The following is a 19,698-nucleotide window of genomic DNA, read 5'->3' as shown; positions in this document are numbered from 1 at the left end:
CCGGAAGTGCCTTCTGCCACGTTGTCAGAGGTCAGTAGCAGCCTAACGCTGCATCACAATGCCTACATTACTCACCTCACTTCATGTCATGTAGGCATTTTATTATCTCTCATCATCACAAGAAGGGTGAGTACAGTAAATAAGATCCGTAGAGAGAGAGAGACCATATTCACATAACTTTTATTACAGCATACTATTATAATCATTCTATTTTATTATTGTTAATATTTTACTGTGCCTAACATATATTAAACTTTGTCGTAGGTATATATGTGTAGGAAAATATATAGTATACATTGGGTTCATATCTGCAGTTTCAGGCATCCACTGAGGATCTTGGAATGCATGTCACACAAATAAGGGTGGACTACTGTATAAGGTTTTACCTATTGTCTCTCTCTTTTTTTTAAAAAGAACTTGAAACAAGAATGGCAAAAATGTTACCAGTAATTGTGTGTGAATAGTGAGACTCCTGTAATTTTATTCTGCGTATGTTTTCTGTTAAAAGCAAAAAAAAAAAAAAAAGATGAAGGCTAACAAAGAATAAAAAGCCTGAGTTGATATACTGTATCTAGATGAAGAAAACTAAGGAGCATTAACAAACACTTGAATAAATAGAGAGAGAAACTTCTGAGTGAGAAGTCTAAATAGTATAGCACAGTCGCTTCTCTCCAAATTAATAGGTATCATATAATCCCACTAGCAGTCCAAATTGGATCTTAGTAAGTGTAAATTTGGTGGTTCAGTAATTAAAAGTGTAATGCAGTGAACACATATATTCACATACAGCTGGCTGATAAGCAAAAAAGAAAAGAACGAATAAAAGTAAGTACTTGAGAACTTTAATCATGATTACTGTTCAGGGATAGGATTAAAGGTTTTTATTTCTAGTACTGTGTTCTATTATCCAAATTTTCAAAACTAAAGTAAGATGGTCTTTATAGAATGAGACTTTCATTTAGAATGATGAGTGATATGAGCCCTGATATAAGCACTTTCCAGCTTAAAAAACTTGTGAAAGAGTAGTTTCAAGTCCATGATAGTGGAACATCCACACTGACACTGGATGATTAACTACGTGATAGTCATATGTACCTGCTTATGGATGTTTCAGACTTCCTAAGAGTGTAGGAGCCAACTTAGCTTTGTTTTTCTTCTTTTCAAAGCCATATGAAGGTCTAAGGCCTCAGGATCTTCGCAGATTGAAAGATATGCTTATTGTGGAAACTGCAGACATGCTTCAGGCTCCACTCTTCACTGCTGAAGCTTTACTTCGAGCTCATGGTAATGAAAGAAATGTGTTGTGCTTCTGTTAACAGGAGTGCTATTGAAACTTTCCGAGTTGAAAGATGACTGTTTTATTATTTTAATGCAAACCAGAATGTTTGAGTTATGTGCAGTGATTACTTCAGTGCTCAGCATTCTCATAACCATTTGTATTTTACAGTATAAACTGTCTATAAATCATAAAGGAGAAATAGGAAATTTCTTTTTAAAAATTGAGCTACTAAATCAACTGAAGGATTATCTTATTTTAGATGAGCCTGATTCAGGCAGCACTGAGAATTGGGATCCATAGTCTGAGTCCTGATTTTGACACTGATTTTTATTAAAGTCAGTTAAATATCTAACACTTGAGTTACTAGGATTGTCAACTGCATTTTATGTGAAAGTTATTTCTCATGAATTGCATAAAGCAAAATTGTAGCATGAACAAGAAATATACTATCCCTTTTAAGGTTTTTGTTTTGAGAAAATTACCAACTTGACTGAGGAAGTACTCAGCTCGTTTTGTTCTCTGTGATACTTAAGACAGCCATTCTGGGAGAGTTGTCACATGCTGAGTTGGACCCTCTCATTGCACCCTTGATACTCAAAATTTTGTCTGATTTCCAAGACAAGTTTTCTCTTATTTAAAAATTAGTTTAAGCAGACTCACAGACTCCAAGAAAGGAGTAGCCGTTACCAAAGGGAAAGGGTTGGGGATGGTGGGTGGGGAGGGAGAAGGGGATCAAGGGGCATTATAATTAGCACACATAATATAGGTGGGTCACAGGGAAAGCAGTATATCACAAAGACAAGTAATGACTATAGCATCTTACTATACTGATGGACAGTGATTGCAATGGGGTGTTGGGGTAGACTTGATAATGTAAGTGAATGTTGAAACCACAATGTTGCTAATGTGAAACCTTCATAAGTTTGTATATCAGTGATAACTTAATTAAAAAATTAGTTTTAAAAAAGAATGGTAAATGGCTATTCTAGTCATTACTTCTCTTGTCTATTTTATAAGTATAAATCATTATCATCTACTCTAAAATAAAAGGTCAACTTCCAAATTTTTTATGTATTCTTCTGATCAGAAGAAAATTTTAAACTCCACATATCATTATCCCTTGATCACCATTATGAAAAATTTGGTGTATAATACTCCAGAGTCACTACTTTCAATACTGATATTTCCCAAGGTTCTGTACTTGACACTTTCCCACTCTGTATACCAGTGGCTCTTGAATTTTAGTAGAAATAGGAATTGCCTAGGAAACCAACCAGAAATTCATAGGATTATTTCCAGTGAGTATAAGTCATTAGGTGAAGGGTGAGGCATAAAAATGATGTGCTGTAAACAAGCCTACCAAGTGGACTGCTCTCTGAGAAACATTGCTGTGCATAGTTCTCTAATGAAAGCACCTAGACAATAAAGACTATATCTACAACCTGACTTTATTAAAGTCTTCCAGGCTATATTTCTAAATAACTATTTAATGCTTCCTCTACTGTCTTCATACATGGGCACCAACTCATCTAATCATCGTAGCCAGAAGCTTGAAAGTCATACTTTACTCCTCCATCTCTGGGACATTTGGCCACAGTCTCATCATTTCACTTCCAAATACCTCTAATCCTTCCCTGATTCTTTCCATTCCAACTGCCTTAATTTCAGGCTTTCATTATTTTTCATCTAAATTTTAGTCTCCTGAGTACTAGTCTCTAGTGTTGCCATTTCTCTTTCACTCTTTAATTTTTCATGTTGCCTTTAGAATAGTCTTTTAAAATACAAATTGAGATTAGGGATTCAAGATGGCAGTATGAGAGGTGAGAAGGACAGTTCCTCCCAAAACCACAGATAGTATGAAAATGTAGTTAATTGATAAAACTAACCCTAAAACAACAACAGGAAAGAAGGCTGAACCAGACTGCACAAAAATGTCATGAACAGAGCAGACCTCAGGAAACAGGGTAACATAGGGAAAGCCTTAATCAGGCAGGACCCAAGCCCTTCTCCTACCCCAGCTCACCAGCAGGAGGAAGAGAAACGGAGTGAAAGAGGGGGTGGAAGCCTGGGACTGCTGAACACCCAGCCCTGGAGGTCTGCTTTGGGAGCAGAAACCTACACTGTGTGGTGCTCTGGAGGTTGGGGAGCTTGGACAGGTGGAGTGTTTGAGAGACAGATTCCGGCCATTTGTGGAGGAGGGGATCCACACCTGGCCGCTCTGGAAGAAGGGAAAGGCAGGCAGCCTGAGAGGCTTCCTAGCAGCAAGAGGGCTCCTGAAGGAGTGGGGTTTGCACAGAGCTTGCTGCGCAGGGGAGGGGAGAGCTGGACAAGGTTGTCTGGGCGCGCTCTGCCCACCTGGTTGGGAACTTTGAGAAGCTTCAGGTGCTCCATCCCCTAGGCTGCCTACTCAGCTCTAAGGCCCCCCTACTGTATGCATCCTGCTGCACCTTCCTCCTAGCCTGCCAACACCTGTTCACAAACCTGCAGTTACTGTGCTGGCATCAGGCCAGCCAGAGGGAGGCCCTGCCTACGACAGCTAGAGACGCAAAGCAGAGACTTACACCTGTGTGCTTGGCCCACTGGCTCTGACACCGGAGACAGGCACAGCAGACGTAATCAGGAAACAGATCTTTCCTCCCCCCAGGCACCACCTCTGCTCCCCTAGGATCCCCAACCTCACTCTAGGGGCTGAGCAGCTCCAGAGACTGGAACGTCTGGGCACTAGTGAGCACCAGACAGAAATATGAAATGTCAAAAGAACATGGTTCAGACCAAAATCTCACAAACCCCAGAAAAAGGGTCAAATGAAACTGAACTCACCAATCTGCCTGAAAGAGAGTTCAAAATAAAAATCATAAACATGCTTATGTAGGTACAGAAAAATATTCAAGAATTCAGGAACAAATTTAAGTCAGAGATTCGAACATTAAGAAATTCCATATCTGAAATGAAACATAGAATGGTGGCATTTAAAAGTAGATTAGATATAGTAGAAGAGACAGTAAATTGAACAGAAATTAGAGAAGAGTAACACAAAGAAGCTGAGGTACAGAGAGAAAAAAGAATCTCTAAGAATGAAAGACTATTGAGACAGTTGTGTGATGAATCCAAACAGAGTAATACTCTTATTACAGGGGTACCAGAAGAAGAGAGAGAAAAAGGGATAGAAAGTGTCATTGAGGAGGTAATTGCTGGATACTTCCCCAGTCTGGGGAAGGAGATATCTCTCAAGCCATGGAGGTGCACAGATCTCCCAACACAAGAGACCCAAATAAGACAACATCAAGACATATAATAATTAAAATGGCAAAGATCAAGGATAAAGACAGACTTTTAAAAGCAGCTAGAGAGAGAAAAAAGATCACATATAAAGGAGAACCCATCAGGCTGTCATCAGACTTCTCAACAGGAACCTTACAGGCCAGAAGGGAGTGGCAAGATACATTTAATGCAATGAAGAAGAAGGACCTTGAACAAAGGACACTATACCCGGCAAGGTTATCATTTAAATTTGAAGGAGGGATTAAACAATTTTCAGAAAAGAAAAAGTTGAGAGCATATACATCCCACAAACTACCTCTACAGTGCATTTTGGAGGGACTTCTATAGATGGAAGTGTTTCTAAGGCTAAATAGATGTCACCCAAGGGATAGACAGAATATAGAATATGACTTATAACATTCAAAGAATGGAGGATGAAGAAAAAGGGAAAAAAAGAGAGAACCTTTAGGTTGTGTTTGTAATAGCACACAAAGTGAGTTAAATTAGGCTGTTAGATACTAAGGGAATTACCCTTGAACCTTTGGTAACCACAAATCTAAAGCCTGCAATCGCAATAAGTACATACCTATCGATAATCACCCTAAATGTAAATGGTCTGAATGCACTAATTAAAAGACATAGAGTCACTGAATGGATGAAAAAACAAGACCTGTCTATGCAGCCTACAAGAGACTCGCTTCAAACCCAAAGACATACACAGACTGAAAGTAAAGGGATGGAAAAAGATATTTCATGCAACTAATAGGGAGAAAAAAGCAGGAGTTGCAGTACTTGTATCAGACAAAATAGACTTAAAACAAAGAAAGTAACGAGACAAAGGACATTACATAATGATAAAGGGGTCACTCCAACAAGAGAATATAACCATTATAAATATCTATGCACCCAACACAGGATCACCTACATATGTGAAACAAATACTAACAGAATTAAAGGGGGAAATAGAATGCAGTGCATTCATTTTAGGAGACCTCAACACACCACACACTCCAAAGGACAGATCAACTGACAGAAAATAAGTAAGGACACAGAGGCACTAAACAACGTATTAGCACAGATGGACCTAATGGACATCTACAGAACACTCCATCCAAAAGCAACAGGATACACATTCTTCTCAAGTGCACATGGAACATTTTCAAGAATAGTTCATATACTAGGCCACAAAAAGTACCTTAGTAAATTCAAAAAGATTGAAATTGTACCAACCAGCTTCTCAGATCACAAAGGTATGAGACTTGAAATAAATTACACAAAAAGAAAAGCCCACAAACACATAGAGGCATAATAACATGCTCCTAAATAATCAATGTGTCAATGACCAAATAAAAACAGATCAAGCAATATATGGAGACAAATGACAACAGCAATTCAACAACACAAAAATCTGTGGGACGCAGCGAAGGCTGTGCTAAGAGGGAAATACATTGCAATACGGGTCTACCTCAGGAAAGAAGAACAATCCCAAATGAACAGTCTAAACTCACAATTAATGAAACTAGAAAAGAAAGAACAAATGAGGCCCAAAGTCAGTAGAAGGAGGGACATAATAAAGATTAAAGCAGAAATAAATAAAATTGAGAAGAATAAAACAATAGAAAGAATTAATGAAAGCAGAAGCTGGTTCTTCAAGAATATAAAAAGAATAGATAAACCCCTAGCCAGACTTATCAAAAAAAAAAGAAAGTCTACACACATAAACAGAATCAGAAATGAGAAAGGAAAAGTCACTACAGACACCACAGAAATATAAAGAATTATAAGAGAATACTATGAAAAATTATATGGTAACAAACTGGATAACCTAGAAGAAATGGACAACTTTCTAAAAAAAGACAACCTTCCAAGGCTGAGCCAGAAGAAACAGAAAATCTGAATAGACTAATACCAGCAAAGAAATTGAATTGGTAATCAAAAAACTACCTAAGAACAAAACCCCTGGACCAGATGCTTTACCAGCTGAATTTTATCAAACACCTAGTGAAGACCTAATACCCATCCTCCTTAAAGTTTTCCAAAAAGTAGAAGAGGAGGGAATACTCCCAAACTCATTCTATGAGGCCAACATCACTCTAATATGAAAACCAGTCAAAGACAGCATAAAAAAAGAAAATTACAAACCAATATCCCTGATGAACATAGATGCAAAAACACTCAACAAAATATTAGCAAACCAAATTCAAAACTACATCAAAAAGGTCATCCATCATGATCAAGTGAGATTCATCCCAGGGATGTAAGGATGGTACAACATCCGAAAATCCATCAACATCGTCCACTACATCTGCAAAAAGAAGGACAAAAACCACATGATCATCTCCATAGGTGCTGAAAAAGCATTTGACAAAATTCAACATCCATTCATGATAAAAACTCACAACAAAATGGGTATAGAGGGCAAGTACTTCAACATAATAAAGGCCATGTATGTCAAACCCACAGCCAACATTATACTTAATAGCGAGAAGCTGAAAGCTTTTCCTGTAAGATCGGGAACAAGGCAAGGATGCCCACTCTCCCCACTTTTATTCAACATAGTTCTGGAGGTCCTAGTCACGACAATCAGACAACACAAAGAAATAAAAGGCATCCAGATAGGCAAGGAAGAAGTCAAAATTTCCCTCTTTTCAGATGACATGATACTGTACATAAAAATCCCTAAAGAACCCACTCCAAAACTGCTAGAACGAATATCTGAATTCAGCAAAGTTACAGGATACAAAATTAATACCCACAAATCTGTTGCATTCCTATACACAAATGATGAACTAGCAGAAAGAAAAATTAGGAAAACAATTCCATTCACAATTGCATCAAAAAGAATAAAATACTTAGGAATAAACCTAACCAAGGAAGTGAAAGACCTATACCCTGAACACTACAAGACACTCTTAAGAGAAATTAAAGAGGACACTAATAAATGGAAATTCATCCCATGCTCTTGGCCAGGAAGAATTAATATTGTCAAAATGGCCATCCTGTCTAAAGCAATCTACAGATTCAATGCAATCCCTATCAAAATACCTACAGCATTCTTCAATGAACTGGAGCAAATGGTTCTAAAATTCATATGGAATGACAAAAGACCCCAAATAGCCAAAGCAATCCTGAGAAGGAAGAATAAAGCAAGTGGAATTACGCTCCCTGACTTCAAGTTCTACTACAAAGCTACAGTAATCAAGACAATTTGGTACTGGCACAAGAACAGACCCATAGACCAGTGGAACAGAATAGAGAGTCCAGATATTAACCCAAACATATATGGCCAATTAATATATGATAAAGGAGCCATGGACATATAATGGGGAAATGACAGCCACTTCAACAGTTGGTGTTGGCAAAACTGGACAACTACATGTAAAAGCATGAAACTGGATTACTGTCTAACGCTCTACACAAAAGAAAACTCAAAATGGATCAAAGACTTGAATGTAAGTTATGAAACCATAAAACTCTTAGAAAAAAATATAGGCAAAAATCTCTTGGACTAAACATAAGCAACTTCTTTATGAATGTATCTCCCCAGGTAAGGGACACAAAAGCAAAAATAAACATGTGGGACTATATCAAACTAAAAATCATCTTTACAGCAAAGGATACCATCAGTAGAATAAAAAAACATCCTACAGTATGGGAAAACATATTCATAAATGACATATCTGATAAGGGGTTGACATCCAGATTATATAAAGACCTCATGCACCTCAACAAACAAAGAGCAAAGAAGCCAATTAAATATGGGCAGAGGAGCTGAACAGATACTTCTCCAAAGAGGAAATTCAGATGGCCAACAGGCACATAAAAACATGCTCCACATCGCTAATCATCAGAGAAATGCAAATTAAAACCACAATGACATATCACCTCCCACCAGTTAGGATGGCTACCATCCAAAAAACAAACAACACCAAATGTTGGTGAGGTTGTGGAGAAAGGGGAACCCTCCTACACTGCTGGTGGGAATGTAAACTAGTTCAACCATTGTGGAAAGCAGTATGGAGGTTTCTTAAAAAAATCAGAATAGAAATACCATTTGAATTAGGAATTCCACTCCTAGGAATTTACCCTAAGAATGCAGCAGCCCAATTTGAAAAAGACATATGCACCCACAGCACTATTTACAATAGCCAAGAAATGGAAGCAACCTAAGTGTCCATCAGTAGGTGAATGGATAAAGAAGATGTGGTCCATATACACAATGGAATATTATTCAGCCATAAGAAGAAAACAAATTTGCAACAACATGGATGGAGCTAGAAGGTATGCTCAGAGAAATAAACCAGATAAAGACAGTTATCAAATGATTTCACTCATCTGTGGAGTATAAGAACAAAGAAAAAACTGAAGGAACAAAACAGCAGCAGACTCACAGAACCCAAGAATGGACTAACAGTTACCAAGGGGAAGGGGTCTGGGGTGGGTGGGTGGGAAGGGAGGGATAAGGGGGAAAATGGGGCATTATGATTAGCACACATAATGTAGGGGGAGTGACACGGGAAAGGCAGTATATACAGAGAAGACAAGTAGTGATTCTATAGTATCTTACTACACTGATGGACAGTGACTGTAATGGGGTATGTGGTAGGGACTTGATAATGGACGGAGTCTAGTAACCATAATGTTCAATTAAGTGTACATTAATTATATCAAAATAAGAACAAAATACAAATTGAACATGTCATCCTTGTTGCAAAACCCTTCACTAGGTCTTCACAGGGTTACAAACCATCCAAACTCTTTAGTAGACCTTCATGTTCCAGGCTTCTTTACCTGGACTGTCAGTCTCCCCATTTCTATATTTATCCACTCTTAAATGTCCTTAGAAATTAACTCTCGCAAAGAACCTTTTCTGTTTATGTCTTCCCAAATCTACACTGAGAACCCTTCCTGTCTCTTCCCATTATATCCTGTGCATATATGTGTCATACACTTAGAGTACAGTACTGTAGTAATACCTTTATTTGCTTTAGTTTTCCTACACATTAACCTGAGAACACAGAGGGTTTCCACAATATCTGACAAATATTAAGCCCTCTGAAAATAATTACAGAATGAGCAGATAATATACCTGAAATATTATTTATATATCTTTTGAAAATTACCTTTTTATTATAAAGCTGTATTTCTCCATTGACGACTTTACAAATTTTGAAGCAAATCCTTTGGAAGAAATTTTAGAACTCGTTTCAAAAATAAAATTTAGAAATTCAGAATAACTTTTAAAATCATAGAATTTATAGATTAAAAAATTTTTTCTTTATAGCAAGTATTAAGCTTTACTGTCACAAAACTTAAAGTTTTAAGGAAACACAAAGTACCTTAAATTGTGTTTCTTTAGGGTAAGATTCATAGCACCAAAAGGTTTACCCTCTTTTACTTGAACTTTTAAATACAAAGAGTGCCTTTAAACAGAATGTAAGAGCTGGCAGAAAAGTGGAAGCCATTCACCATGGGGAGTCATGACATGACACTTGTATTAGGATAGACAAGCTGCTCAAATGAAAGTGTGGACTCAAACACAGTAAACGTGTTTTAATCACATCATAGTCAACAGCATTGCCGTTTATGTTAGGGGTGGGACAGGGGCTCTGTTCCAGTTATTCAAGGACCCTGACTGACTGAGACTGCCTTCTTACACAAAGTGGCTTCTGAGGTTACCCAGTGGATTATCTCCATTACAGCCAACCTGTCAGAAAAGGAGAAGAACATGGAGAAGTGTATCATAACTCTTAAGTTACCCTATTATGTAGACTCTAAGGTTTTCTTTGCCAGTAATTTTATTGTAATTAAAAGAAACATTTTCTTCTCAATTTGTTTACACATTGTGTCATCAAGTGTTATTAAATGATCTATCCCATTGGTATTTCCCTAAGTTACTTTTTTCACCAATAGGGGTTAGTTCTAGGAAGGTGATATCTAATGAATTTTCCTACTTGGCATTTGTCTATTCTGCAATAATGTTTTGGAGTTCTATTATTTCATTCCCTATTAAGGCATAAAACAGAGGCTAATGCAGGTTTTTGATTGAACATCTCTTCTATGTTGTTTAGGTAATAGCTGTGACATTTGATAATCAACTAAGACAGAGATAAATCGTGTTAGTGAAAAAAAATGGTGCATAGAGGTACAATTAACAGTACTTACTCTCAAAACCAGGCTCTGTTCAGAACTATTAAACTAAACTATTTGGGAGACCTATAGATTGTATCCTTGGTAACATTCATTCAGCTTTACATAGGAAGATATATTTGAGTATTATATTATCTGTTGTCAAATGTAGTCCCAAAATAATGAATTTGATGTAGATGAAGCAAAAGACAAAAATGTTTGACAATATTTACTAAGTAGTAATTGAATTTTAAGGAGGACTCTGTTAGGAAACAAAAATCACTCTCTGAGCATTTTATATATATATATAATAATAGTAACTATATATATACTTTTACTTTTCTGCCACTTCCACTTTTCTGCCAGCTCTTACATTCTGTTTAAAGGCACTCTTTGTATTTAAAAGTTCAAGTAAAAGTATATATAGTAATTATATAATAAAAGTAACATATAATGAATGCTAATTAATAAAATATACAAAATATGAGATCAAGGCTAATTTGCTTGTGCTTAGGGGAAATTTATATTGAGGTATTTTTTAAGCTTCATTGGAGGCTTATCTTCCATAGGTAGACATAGGTGGTCCACATCTTCTCACTGTACTCTTTTTCCTAGGAAATAACTATTTTCTCCTGAGGTATATATTTCTCCCTCTGGTCTAGAATTCTTTTCTGAGCTCCATACCCTTTTATGTAACTGCCTCTTTGAAAGTACCTTTAGGATATCTCAAAAGCACCTTAAACTCATCATGTCTAAAACTAAAATCATGCTGTCCCACCTGTACCTGATTCTTGGGTGTTCCCTGTTTATGTAGATGCCAGTACCAACCAGTCAACTGAGTAAACCTGGGACACCATCTTTGGCATTCCCTCTCCTTCAGACCTCCCACTGTCACCAAATTGTCAGTTTCACCTCACAAATTGTAAATGTCTCCCTTTCTCTTCATCTCCACAGCAACCAACCAACCTAGCCTGGCTTCTGTCATCTCCCACTTACACTGTCCAGTAGCCTCTTCCCTGGTCTGCCTTCCCTGCACTCGCCCTATCCGTTTGCTTTGTTTTGACATACCGTAGTCAGAGTGATCTTTTCAAATCTAATCATGACAATCTGTCCTTCCTAACCCCAAGTCCAGCTTTTCACTGACTTCATCTCACTCCTAAACTGATGATAGAAGTGTTACTAAAAAGTCCTGTGTGACCTAGCCCCTGCCTGTTTCTTCAGCCTCATCTCACAGTGTTTCCCCTCTGATCTCCATGCACCAGCTACACAGACTATTTCAGTTTCACAAGGATGCCACCTTCCCTCTATCACAAGGCTTTGAACATGCTGTGTGCCATCTTTCCAGAAGGTCTTTCCCTCTCCTTTTTACCTAGTTAACTCCCACTCATCCTTCAGATGTCCACTCCCAGCCATTTCCTTAGAGTCACTTTCTCTGACCTGCCTTACTGGGATTCTCTACCTCTTCTTCATGGCACTTCTGATGGTGATTTTTTTTTTTACTATGTTGATTTTACTTAATATCTTTCTCCTTACTAGACTCTTAAGTTCCAAGAAGGAATTGTGCCTCATTTTTTCTCCCATTGTATCTCTACTGCCTCACATAATGCATGGCACACAAAAGGTGTTCAAGTAAATATTTGCTCAATGAATGATGTGAAAGAATCCAAGCAGAAAATGTGCTACAATATGTTTGGAGTTGATGAGATTAAAATCTAGCTATTTAATGTCTGTGTATGTAGTACTTCTTTTTTCCCATTATTAAAAAGTGACATAATGGAGACTTATGAAAAAGAATCATAACATTCTAAGAAAAGTAATTTTAACTTTTTAAGTAAATTATAACCTATCAAAGTACAGAGGTCCATTTAGCAACATTTCCTGGATTGCACTTAAATGCAGCTTTTTTCAGTTGTTGGATTTTTCTCCCTTTTTGTAGTCTGACCCCTATTCCCTATCTTATTTCCTATCTCTGCAAACCACAGCATGATACACTGTGACTTCACAGCACTCCTCATGTCTCCTCATATACTTCTGTGCCTTTGCATGAGTGGTTACACAGCTGGAAATATACTCCCTCTATCTTTATTGCATGTCTGAGTCATAATTACCTGTTAAACCACCAAATGCCTTGACTTAATATGGTTGAAAAAATAAGTTACCACAGCTACTTGTATTGGAGCTACAAAGTTATACAGAATGGGCCTGCAGTGAATAAGTGGCTCTGTAATACTACTCCTGACCCCATACTTTACTGTGCTATAGTGGAAAGAATACAGGCTTTGGATCACAGAAATCGGTTTAAAATTCCTTGCTGTCTGTGTGAGCCTGGGCAACTTAGATAACCTCCCTGTATCTTGGTTTCTTCACCTAAATGATGATTGACAGGTTTGGGGAAAGACTAAATGAAATCAATGTGTGTAAAAACCCAGCAAAATAATTGGATGTATTGGTTTATTGTTTTTAAAGAGTTACATTTTTATGGCTCTAGACTTTATAGTAAAATGCTTCACTTGGCTATTTTTAAAGTGTTCATAGTAGGAAGGTAATCTTTTTTTAGATATGCCAAATTTGAGCTCCCTTCATACAGAATTTATACCTAATTCACTAAAACTTTATTTATTTATCAACATAATCCCTTCAGAAGTTCCTTCTACTTTCAGGCTGTTTATCAAATGATTTTTAGGACTTTTTGGTATTTTGACATAATTATAATAAGCTGTATAATCAATTTACAACTTGACACCAATGAGGCCAATTGCAAAATAGCATATTTTTCTTTAAAAGAGTAAAAACAGCTAAATCAAATCTATGCTAACAAAAATTTAGTCAATTTGAAAAGCGATGTGTCTATTGTCTATTGATAGAAATTTTGACCATATTTTTATATACTGACATGGTTGTAAGGCATAGTAGATTATAAAAGTTTTATTCTGTTTAAAAATATTAAAGGATATATCATATCTAAGTGTTTGTGATTACTAATTTGATATAAATACTTTTCCTTCCTTAAATGACCTATAGCTCTTTAACTTATCCTCACTTTCTTTTGTTAATATGAATATCTCAGAACATCGCCATATTTTCTGTTTTTTGAGAACTCTCCATTCCATTTTTCTTAAAGACTGGGACAGGGAGAAATTACTTGAAGCTTGGATGTCCAACCCAGAGAACTGCTGCCAACGATCAGGGGTTCAGATGCCAACTCCACCACCAAGTGGGTATAATGCCTGGGACACACTTCCTTCGCCAAGAACTCCCAGGACTACTCGCTCTTCTATCACCTCTCCAGATGAAATAAGTTTATCTCCTGGGGATTTGGACACCAGTTTGGTATGGTTTGGTATTCAGTGTACTTCCTGTAGTTTTGTGTTTCATTTTTTAACTTTTAAATTATTTAATATTGTTTCATGGAACCTCTAGTTGTTTTCTTGTAATTGAATCCAGTGCCCTTCTTTAAGGGTTCAGTTGTTTCACACTTTGGGAAATATTTATTACCACAGAATATTTTTGTGATCTCTGTCTGAATTAAGATTAAAACACAAAAAGTTTTCTCATTTCAAAACAAAAGAGTTTAGGAAAACCATCTACTGTATTGTCACTTAACAACTCCAGTTGTTTAAAGTTTTAAACATGCCATACTGCAATATTAAAAGTTGAGTTTGTGCTAGGCACTTTAAACCCAAAATGCAAAAACATTTTTTATGTTTTATTGAAGACATTTATAATATATTGGTAAGTATGTATTTCGTTCAGTACAGGTTCTGGACTTTGTCATCTAGATATATTTCCTTAATAAATGTTTACTTTTTACCGAGAAACAGTACTACCATTATCTGCATTTTTAATTGGCATACCATTGGTGTACTGTTATAGGATATTTTGACATTTCTTTAATGATTGAGCCACTCAAAATAGTGGTATATGTGAAAGCACTCCAGATTTTCTCTGGACCTTCTTGGAAAACAGAATCATACTTAAATTCACATCTTCAATTCACATCTATAATGTTGTGAAGTTTGTTTTTAAGTAAGTCATTGTTTAGAAGGTAGATAGTTTTATAGCAGGATTCCTGGGTAGAAATCCTTAAATTCCTACTCTGATATCCTGAGGAACTGTATTGAGAAAACAAAGTTACTCTGTTTTTGTAGATTTTCTGGGGTGAGTATAGAGCAAAGGATCTGATACTGAGGTGGTTATTTTACAACAGGCAATTTGGTCTTGACCTGAATAGAATGTAGTGATCTGTTTCTTGTACTTACTGTCCTAATGCACAGGTGCTGATAAGTTTAATACATAAATTTGGAATTTTGACTTCTGCGTGAAAACATTTAAGTCCTGTAATAGTTTATAATGAGGTAGGCATGGTACTTGTTATTCAAGCAAAGATAGACATACTAACTATAACTTCACTTGTAACTTTGAAACACGTAACTTTTTATAACCACTTTATAGTATTTTTGCTTAAATTAATCAACAAATGAATGTATTGTTCTCTCTTGTAACTATGAATTCATTTAAAAATCATTTTTCTTCATCTCCAGTGTGACATTTGTATGTGCAGTATTTCTGTATTTGAAGACCCAGTGGATATGCCCTGTGGACATGACTTTTGTAGAGGATGTTGGGAGTCGTGAGTACATGTGAAGCTAACTATTTCTTACTGCATGATAGTACTCTAATTGGGTAATAAAATTGCTTGCTTTCAATATTTAATTATATGGGTTATTTATCTTGGTTTCAGAGTTACACTGAAATGTATTACACTTTACTACTCAAGGATTTGGTTTTTCTTACTTTGACATCTGTTTAGTAAAATTATTTAGTTGAGCAATTGATGTTATTTATCTTAACGTAAGGCACATTTTGGAACAAAGCAGGTATACATAAGTAAGCTGTATTAGTATTTTAGTTTATATTGCACTTAATGTAAATTTCAAGAGTACACATAAATATCAAGGTTCGGTTTCTTAGCCCAAGAATTTTTAAGCATTTTTTAATGCTTTCTCTGAACTTTTTTGTGATGAGCATATAGCCCTACAGATCTGTAAGGATATGGATGTTTAAATTCCTTTTTAATCAATTTTTATCAAAAGTTAGATGTCTGCTAGGCATGGTTGGGTATATGTTACAAATGAAAGTTTTATTTTTGCTTTTCATGTTTATCTCTGTTCTTCTTCTCATTACCATGCCAAAATTTATACTTTCTCACCGTCTATTAACTTTGCTTTAATGTTGTACTTTTTGAGAGAATGAAAATCAGTATCATGGGTAATATGATACTGTGTTAATCTCTGGAGACACATAAATCTTCTGATTGTGACCTAAGTGAAGTATGTCATTAATATTTAGGGAAATCTTAAAAATCAAGTTTTTTAATTGTTCTTTTTCATGAAGTAGTGGGTACCAAGTGTAGGAAAGTGAGGAACACTGAGGTGAGGGGCAAGACCCTGGGAAAATTTTCTATTTATTTTAAACAACTTTATTGGGGTATAATTGACATACAATAAACCACATACTGAAAGTAAATAATTTTATAAGCTTTGACATATATATATATATATATATATATATATATATATATATATATATATATATATATATATATATATATATATATATATACCCATGAAACCATTAACCACATTCCAGATAATGAATATATCCATAATCTCCAAAAGTTCCCTCACTTCTCCTTGAAGTCCCTCCTGCCCTTCTCTTTCTGCCCCCCTCTCATCCTCACACCGCCATTCCCTCTCTCCAGTCTGTAGGCAACCACTGATCTTTCTGTCAGTCTGGTTTCATTCTGAGTACATTTTCTTTATCTGTTTTCTAAATTGGGGAATGAGACAAGATTTCATTCGGAGGGGGAAAAAGTTACTGTTTTGAAAAAAGGCAGAATAGAAAAGAATATCTGGTCATTCTTTTTAAAACATAGACTAGACCCTACTCTGAGTCAAATTAGATAGGTTCAAATCAGTACAGCTGGTACAGGTAAACTAATTGGCAAGGGTCAGAGCTCAAAATTCAAAGCAAATTTTGACCTAGTTCTGGATGCAGAAAATCTTCCACAGGTATAGTACTTTATTTAGCTTAAAATTGTTAACAATATTGTGATTAGGGAGTTTAATCTGGGTTCGATCAATTTTGTTACTATTAACCCTGTTTTCTTTGTGAAAAATGAGCTCCCCGGGGATTTACTTGAATTTTTTTGAGCTCTTTTGACTTCACCAAACTTCATATCACAGGAACCATCTCCCGTACTCTTCACAGACTAGTGTGAGAAGTTTATGGTACAATTTAAATGTGAAAGATGTGATTATTATTTTCCATGGCACCTTACCACCCTACCTAGGAATCTAACCCCAACTCCTGCCAGGTAGTTCTTGTCACATAAAGCCCCAGTTAAACAACTTCTAGGTTGTGTGATTTATAGGTTGATAATTTTTTTTAATTAACTGCAGTCTTTTCATAGGCATATAGAAAATAAACTTCTGTGTAAGAAGCAAGGATGAATTTCTAAAGGCCCTGAATAGTTTCAGAACCTCTCAGTTTATCTTAGTCTTCCCTACCCCCTTTTCACATCAGTCCAGTCAGGTGCTTTGAAGCATCTATGCCAAGGGCTTAAATGAAGGGGAAATTATAATTTTCTATTGAGCCTAGAATTTCCTTCCTGCTACTTATTAGTTGTTGATTTAAGTAAATAATAACCTCCCTTTGCATTAATTTCTAAATTTATAAAATAGTGATAATAGTACTACATAAGATTATTGTCAGTTCATTGTTAAGAGGCATCATATATGTTAAGTGCTTAGAATAGGCCTGGCACACAATAACCACTCACTAAATGTTAGTTATTATCATCTTCCTAAGCATAGTAGTAAGCAGAGAGAACCTATCTGTGATATAATTTGTGAAGCAGACCTACAAGATAAAAATATAGGTAAAGTTTGCCCCACATTTCTCTTTTACTAATATTCATCAACTCCCCGTTCTGCATATAACATTAGTGAGAAATTGTATCTTGATGAGGATTAATAGCATGTCATACAGAGAAATGATCCTTTCTCCAACGAGGTCTTCTCAGTTATGTCATTTAATTCCCCAGAGATAATTAAACCTGCTCTGATACAGTTATAATCCGTGAAATTCAAACATCATCATATAGTAACTATGTCTAAGCAAACTGTGTGCTTTTACAGAGGACTGTAAGTATTAAGATAAATTATATCCAAATTCCCAGGGAACCTGTTCATAGCTAAAGGAAAGACATTGCATTATGTAGAAAAGAGAACACTAGTTTGCAGTACTCTAACTTTTAGTCTCAAGACCCTCTTAAAAGTTGTTCAGGACTCCAAAGAGTTTCTATTTATATGAGTTAAATCCATGTGTACACTATATTCTAAATCAGCATTGAAAAGTTTTAATATTTGTTTATTCATTTTAAAATAATAATAATAAACCCACTATATGTTATCATAAGTAATATTTACTCAGAGCAGTAACTATAGAAGTGGTATTGTTTTGTATTTTTGCAAATCTCTTTAATGTCTAGCTTAATAGAAGACAGTTGTGGTCTCTTCTGCTTCTGCATTCAGTCCATTATAATATATTGTTTTGGTTGTGACCTCACACAGATGTGTAGATGGAAAAGAAAGAAATATATTAACAGCCTATTCAGATAACTATGGACACTCTTTGATACGCATCAAAACTCAACAAGTGGTAGTTTCTTAATGGTAGTTGCAGTGTAAAGTATGAAACCATTTCAGTAGTATTTTTGTACTTTAATGTCCTTTTTGTATCTTAAAATTAATTTATCTATCTTGCACTTTTAATAAGTCTTTTAACCATGCATGATTTTGTAACATATTTTGGAAAATATTTGTTCACTTGCTTATGCAGATCTTCTAATATTAACATATTTCACTATATATAAGTACAGTACAAAAATCACATTAGTTAATGTCACCACCAGTCTCATCTGAAAGATCTCTAAATAGTGGGAAACTCTCAAGCTCACAATAGCAGATAAGAATTTTTCAAAATTCTAATTTTTACTTGAAGGCCTGAATTTTACCATTAGCAACAAATACCATCAGTTTTTTCCTAGACATGAGAGGCTCACTTAATTCATTTTCAAAAAAGTCTACCATATGCCTAAATCTGAGTAATTGTTCATAGTTGCTCTTTCAAGTAAAAATTGAGTTCCATGATAAAAGCAGGAAGGTCTCCCTGTAACTTGAACAATTTTCTAAGTGCTTTTCCATGAGACAGTCATGCTTTGGTATGCAGCAGCAGTTCATGATGCTGGCTTCCTTACTTTGCACAGAATACCCAAAGATGTGTACTTATGGGTCAAGATTTAATGAAACGAATAACCAATAAAATTAATAATAATCATTTTTATTTCTCCATCAAGGACATTCTTAGATTAAACTGGATCTTTTTTCTTTTTTTTTTAGCTGCAAGTATGGAGCAGTGAAAAAGACAAAGTATAGTATAGTTAGTTTAGTGCCACTGCCATGATTCATGCTCAGGCACCAAAAGTTTTAGCCAAGAAGCAAAGTCTCAGTAGCATTATAATATAAATAATTTTGACTTCATAAACTCCCTGAAAAGTCTCAGGAACACACATAGGTTCACAGATCACAGTTCAAGAACTGCCACTATGGTAGCATTTCCCCTGAACATTTCATCAGTTCTTACTCTTACCAAATTGTTTTTCCTGACACAGAGTAATTGGACTTGAAGATGAGTAATTTTTCACTGGTAACTAAGGTGCAAAATGCCCTTCTGTTGGGATATATCAGAGTTATGTGGAGCATGTGTGGTCTTTCAATCATATTGAAATGAGGGGAAGGTTTTTAACATTTTGAATTTAAAATGCCTATGGTACATTTACAAAAAACTGTGTGTATAATCAAGATGTATAGCTAAGGAGAGAGAGCTCAGCTTTAAACTTCAGGGTCATTAACATACAGTGGTAGTTTAAGTTAGGAGTATTTGGATTCCCCGGGAAGATTGTATGG

The 19,698-nt window shown here is 35.7% G+C and overlaps 1 protein-coding gene across 6 annotated transcripts in view; it reads left to right on the top strand.

The window, feature by feature from the left end:
- The window catches only part of ANKIB1 (ankyrin repeat and IBR domain containing 1), a 162,541-nt gene that overhangs the window by 103,424 nt on the left and 39,419 nt on the right, over positions 1-19,698 (top strand). For all 6 annotated transcript variants that reach the window (XM_037019878.2, XM_073238842.1, XM_037019877.2 and 3 more), the window contains 3 exons: positions 1,167-1,284; positions 13,791-13,999; positions 15,211-15,299. In XM_037019878.2, coding sequence (XP_036875773.2) covers positions 1,167-1,284; positions 13,791-13,999; positions 15,211-15,299 — 416 coding nt within the window. The remainder of the gene's footprint in view (positions 1-1,166; positions 1,285-13,790; positions 14,000-15,210; positions 15,300-19,698) is intronic.

Source organism: Manis javanica, chromosome 6, assembly GCF_040802235.1.
Source record: "Manis javanica isolate MJ-LG chromosome 6, MJ_LKY, whole genome shotgun sequence".
NCBI classification, from domain to species: domain Eukaryota; kingdom Metazoa; phylum Chordata; class Mammalia; order Pholidota; family Manidae; genus Manis; species Manis javanica.
Note: the sequence above shows the minus strand (reverse complement) of the source record. Positions and strands in the feature narration are given on the sequence as shown.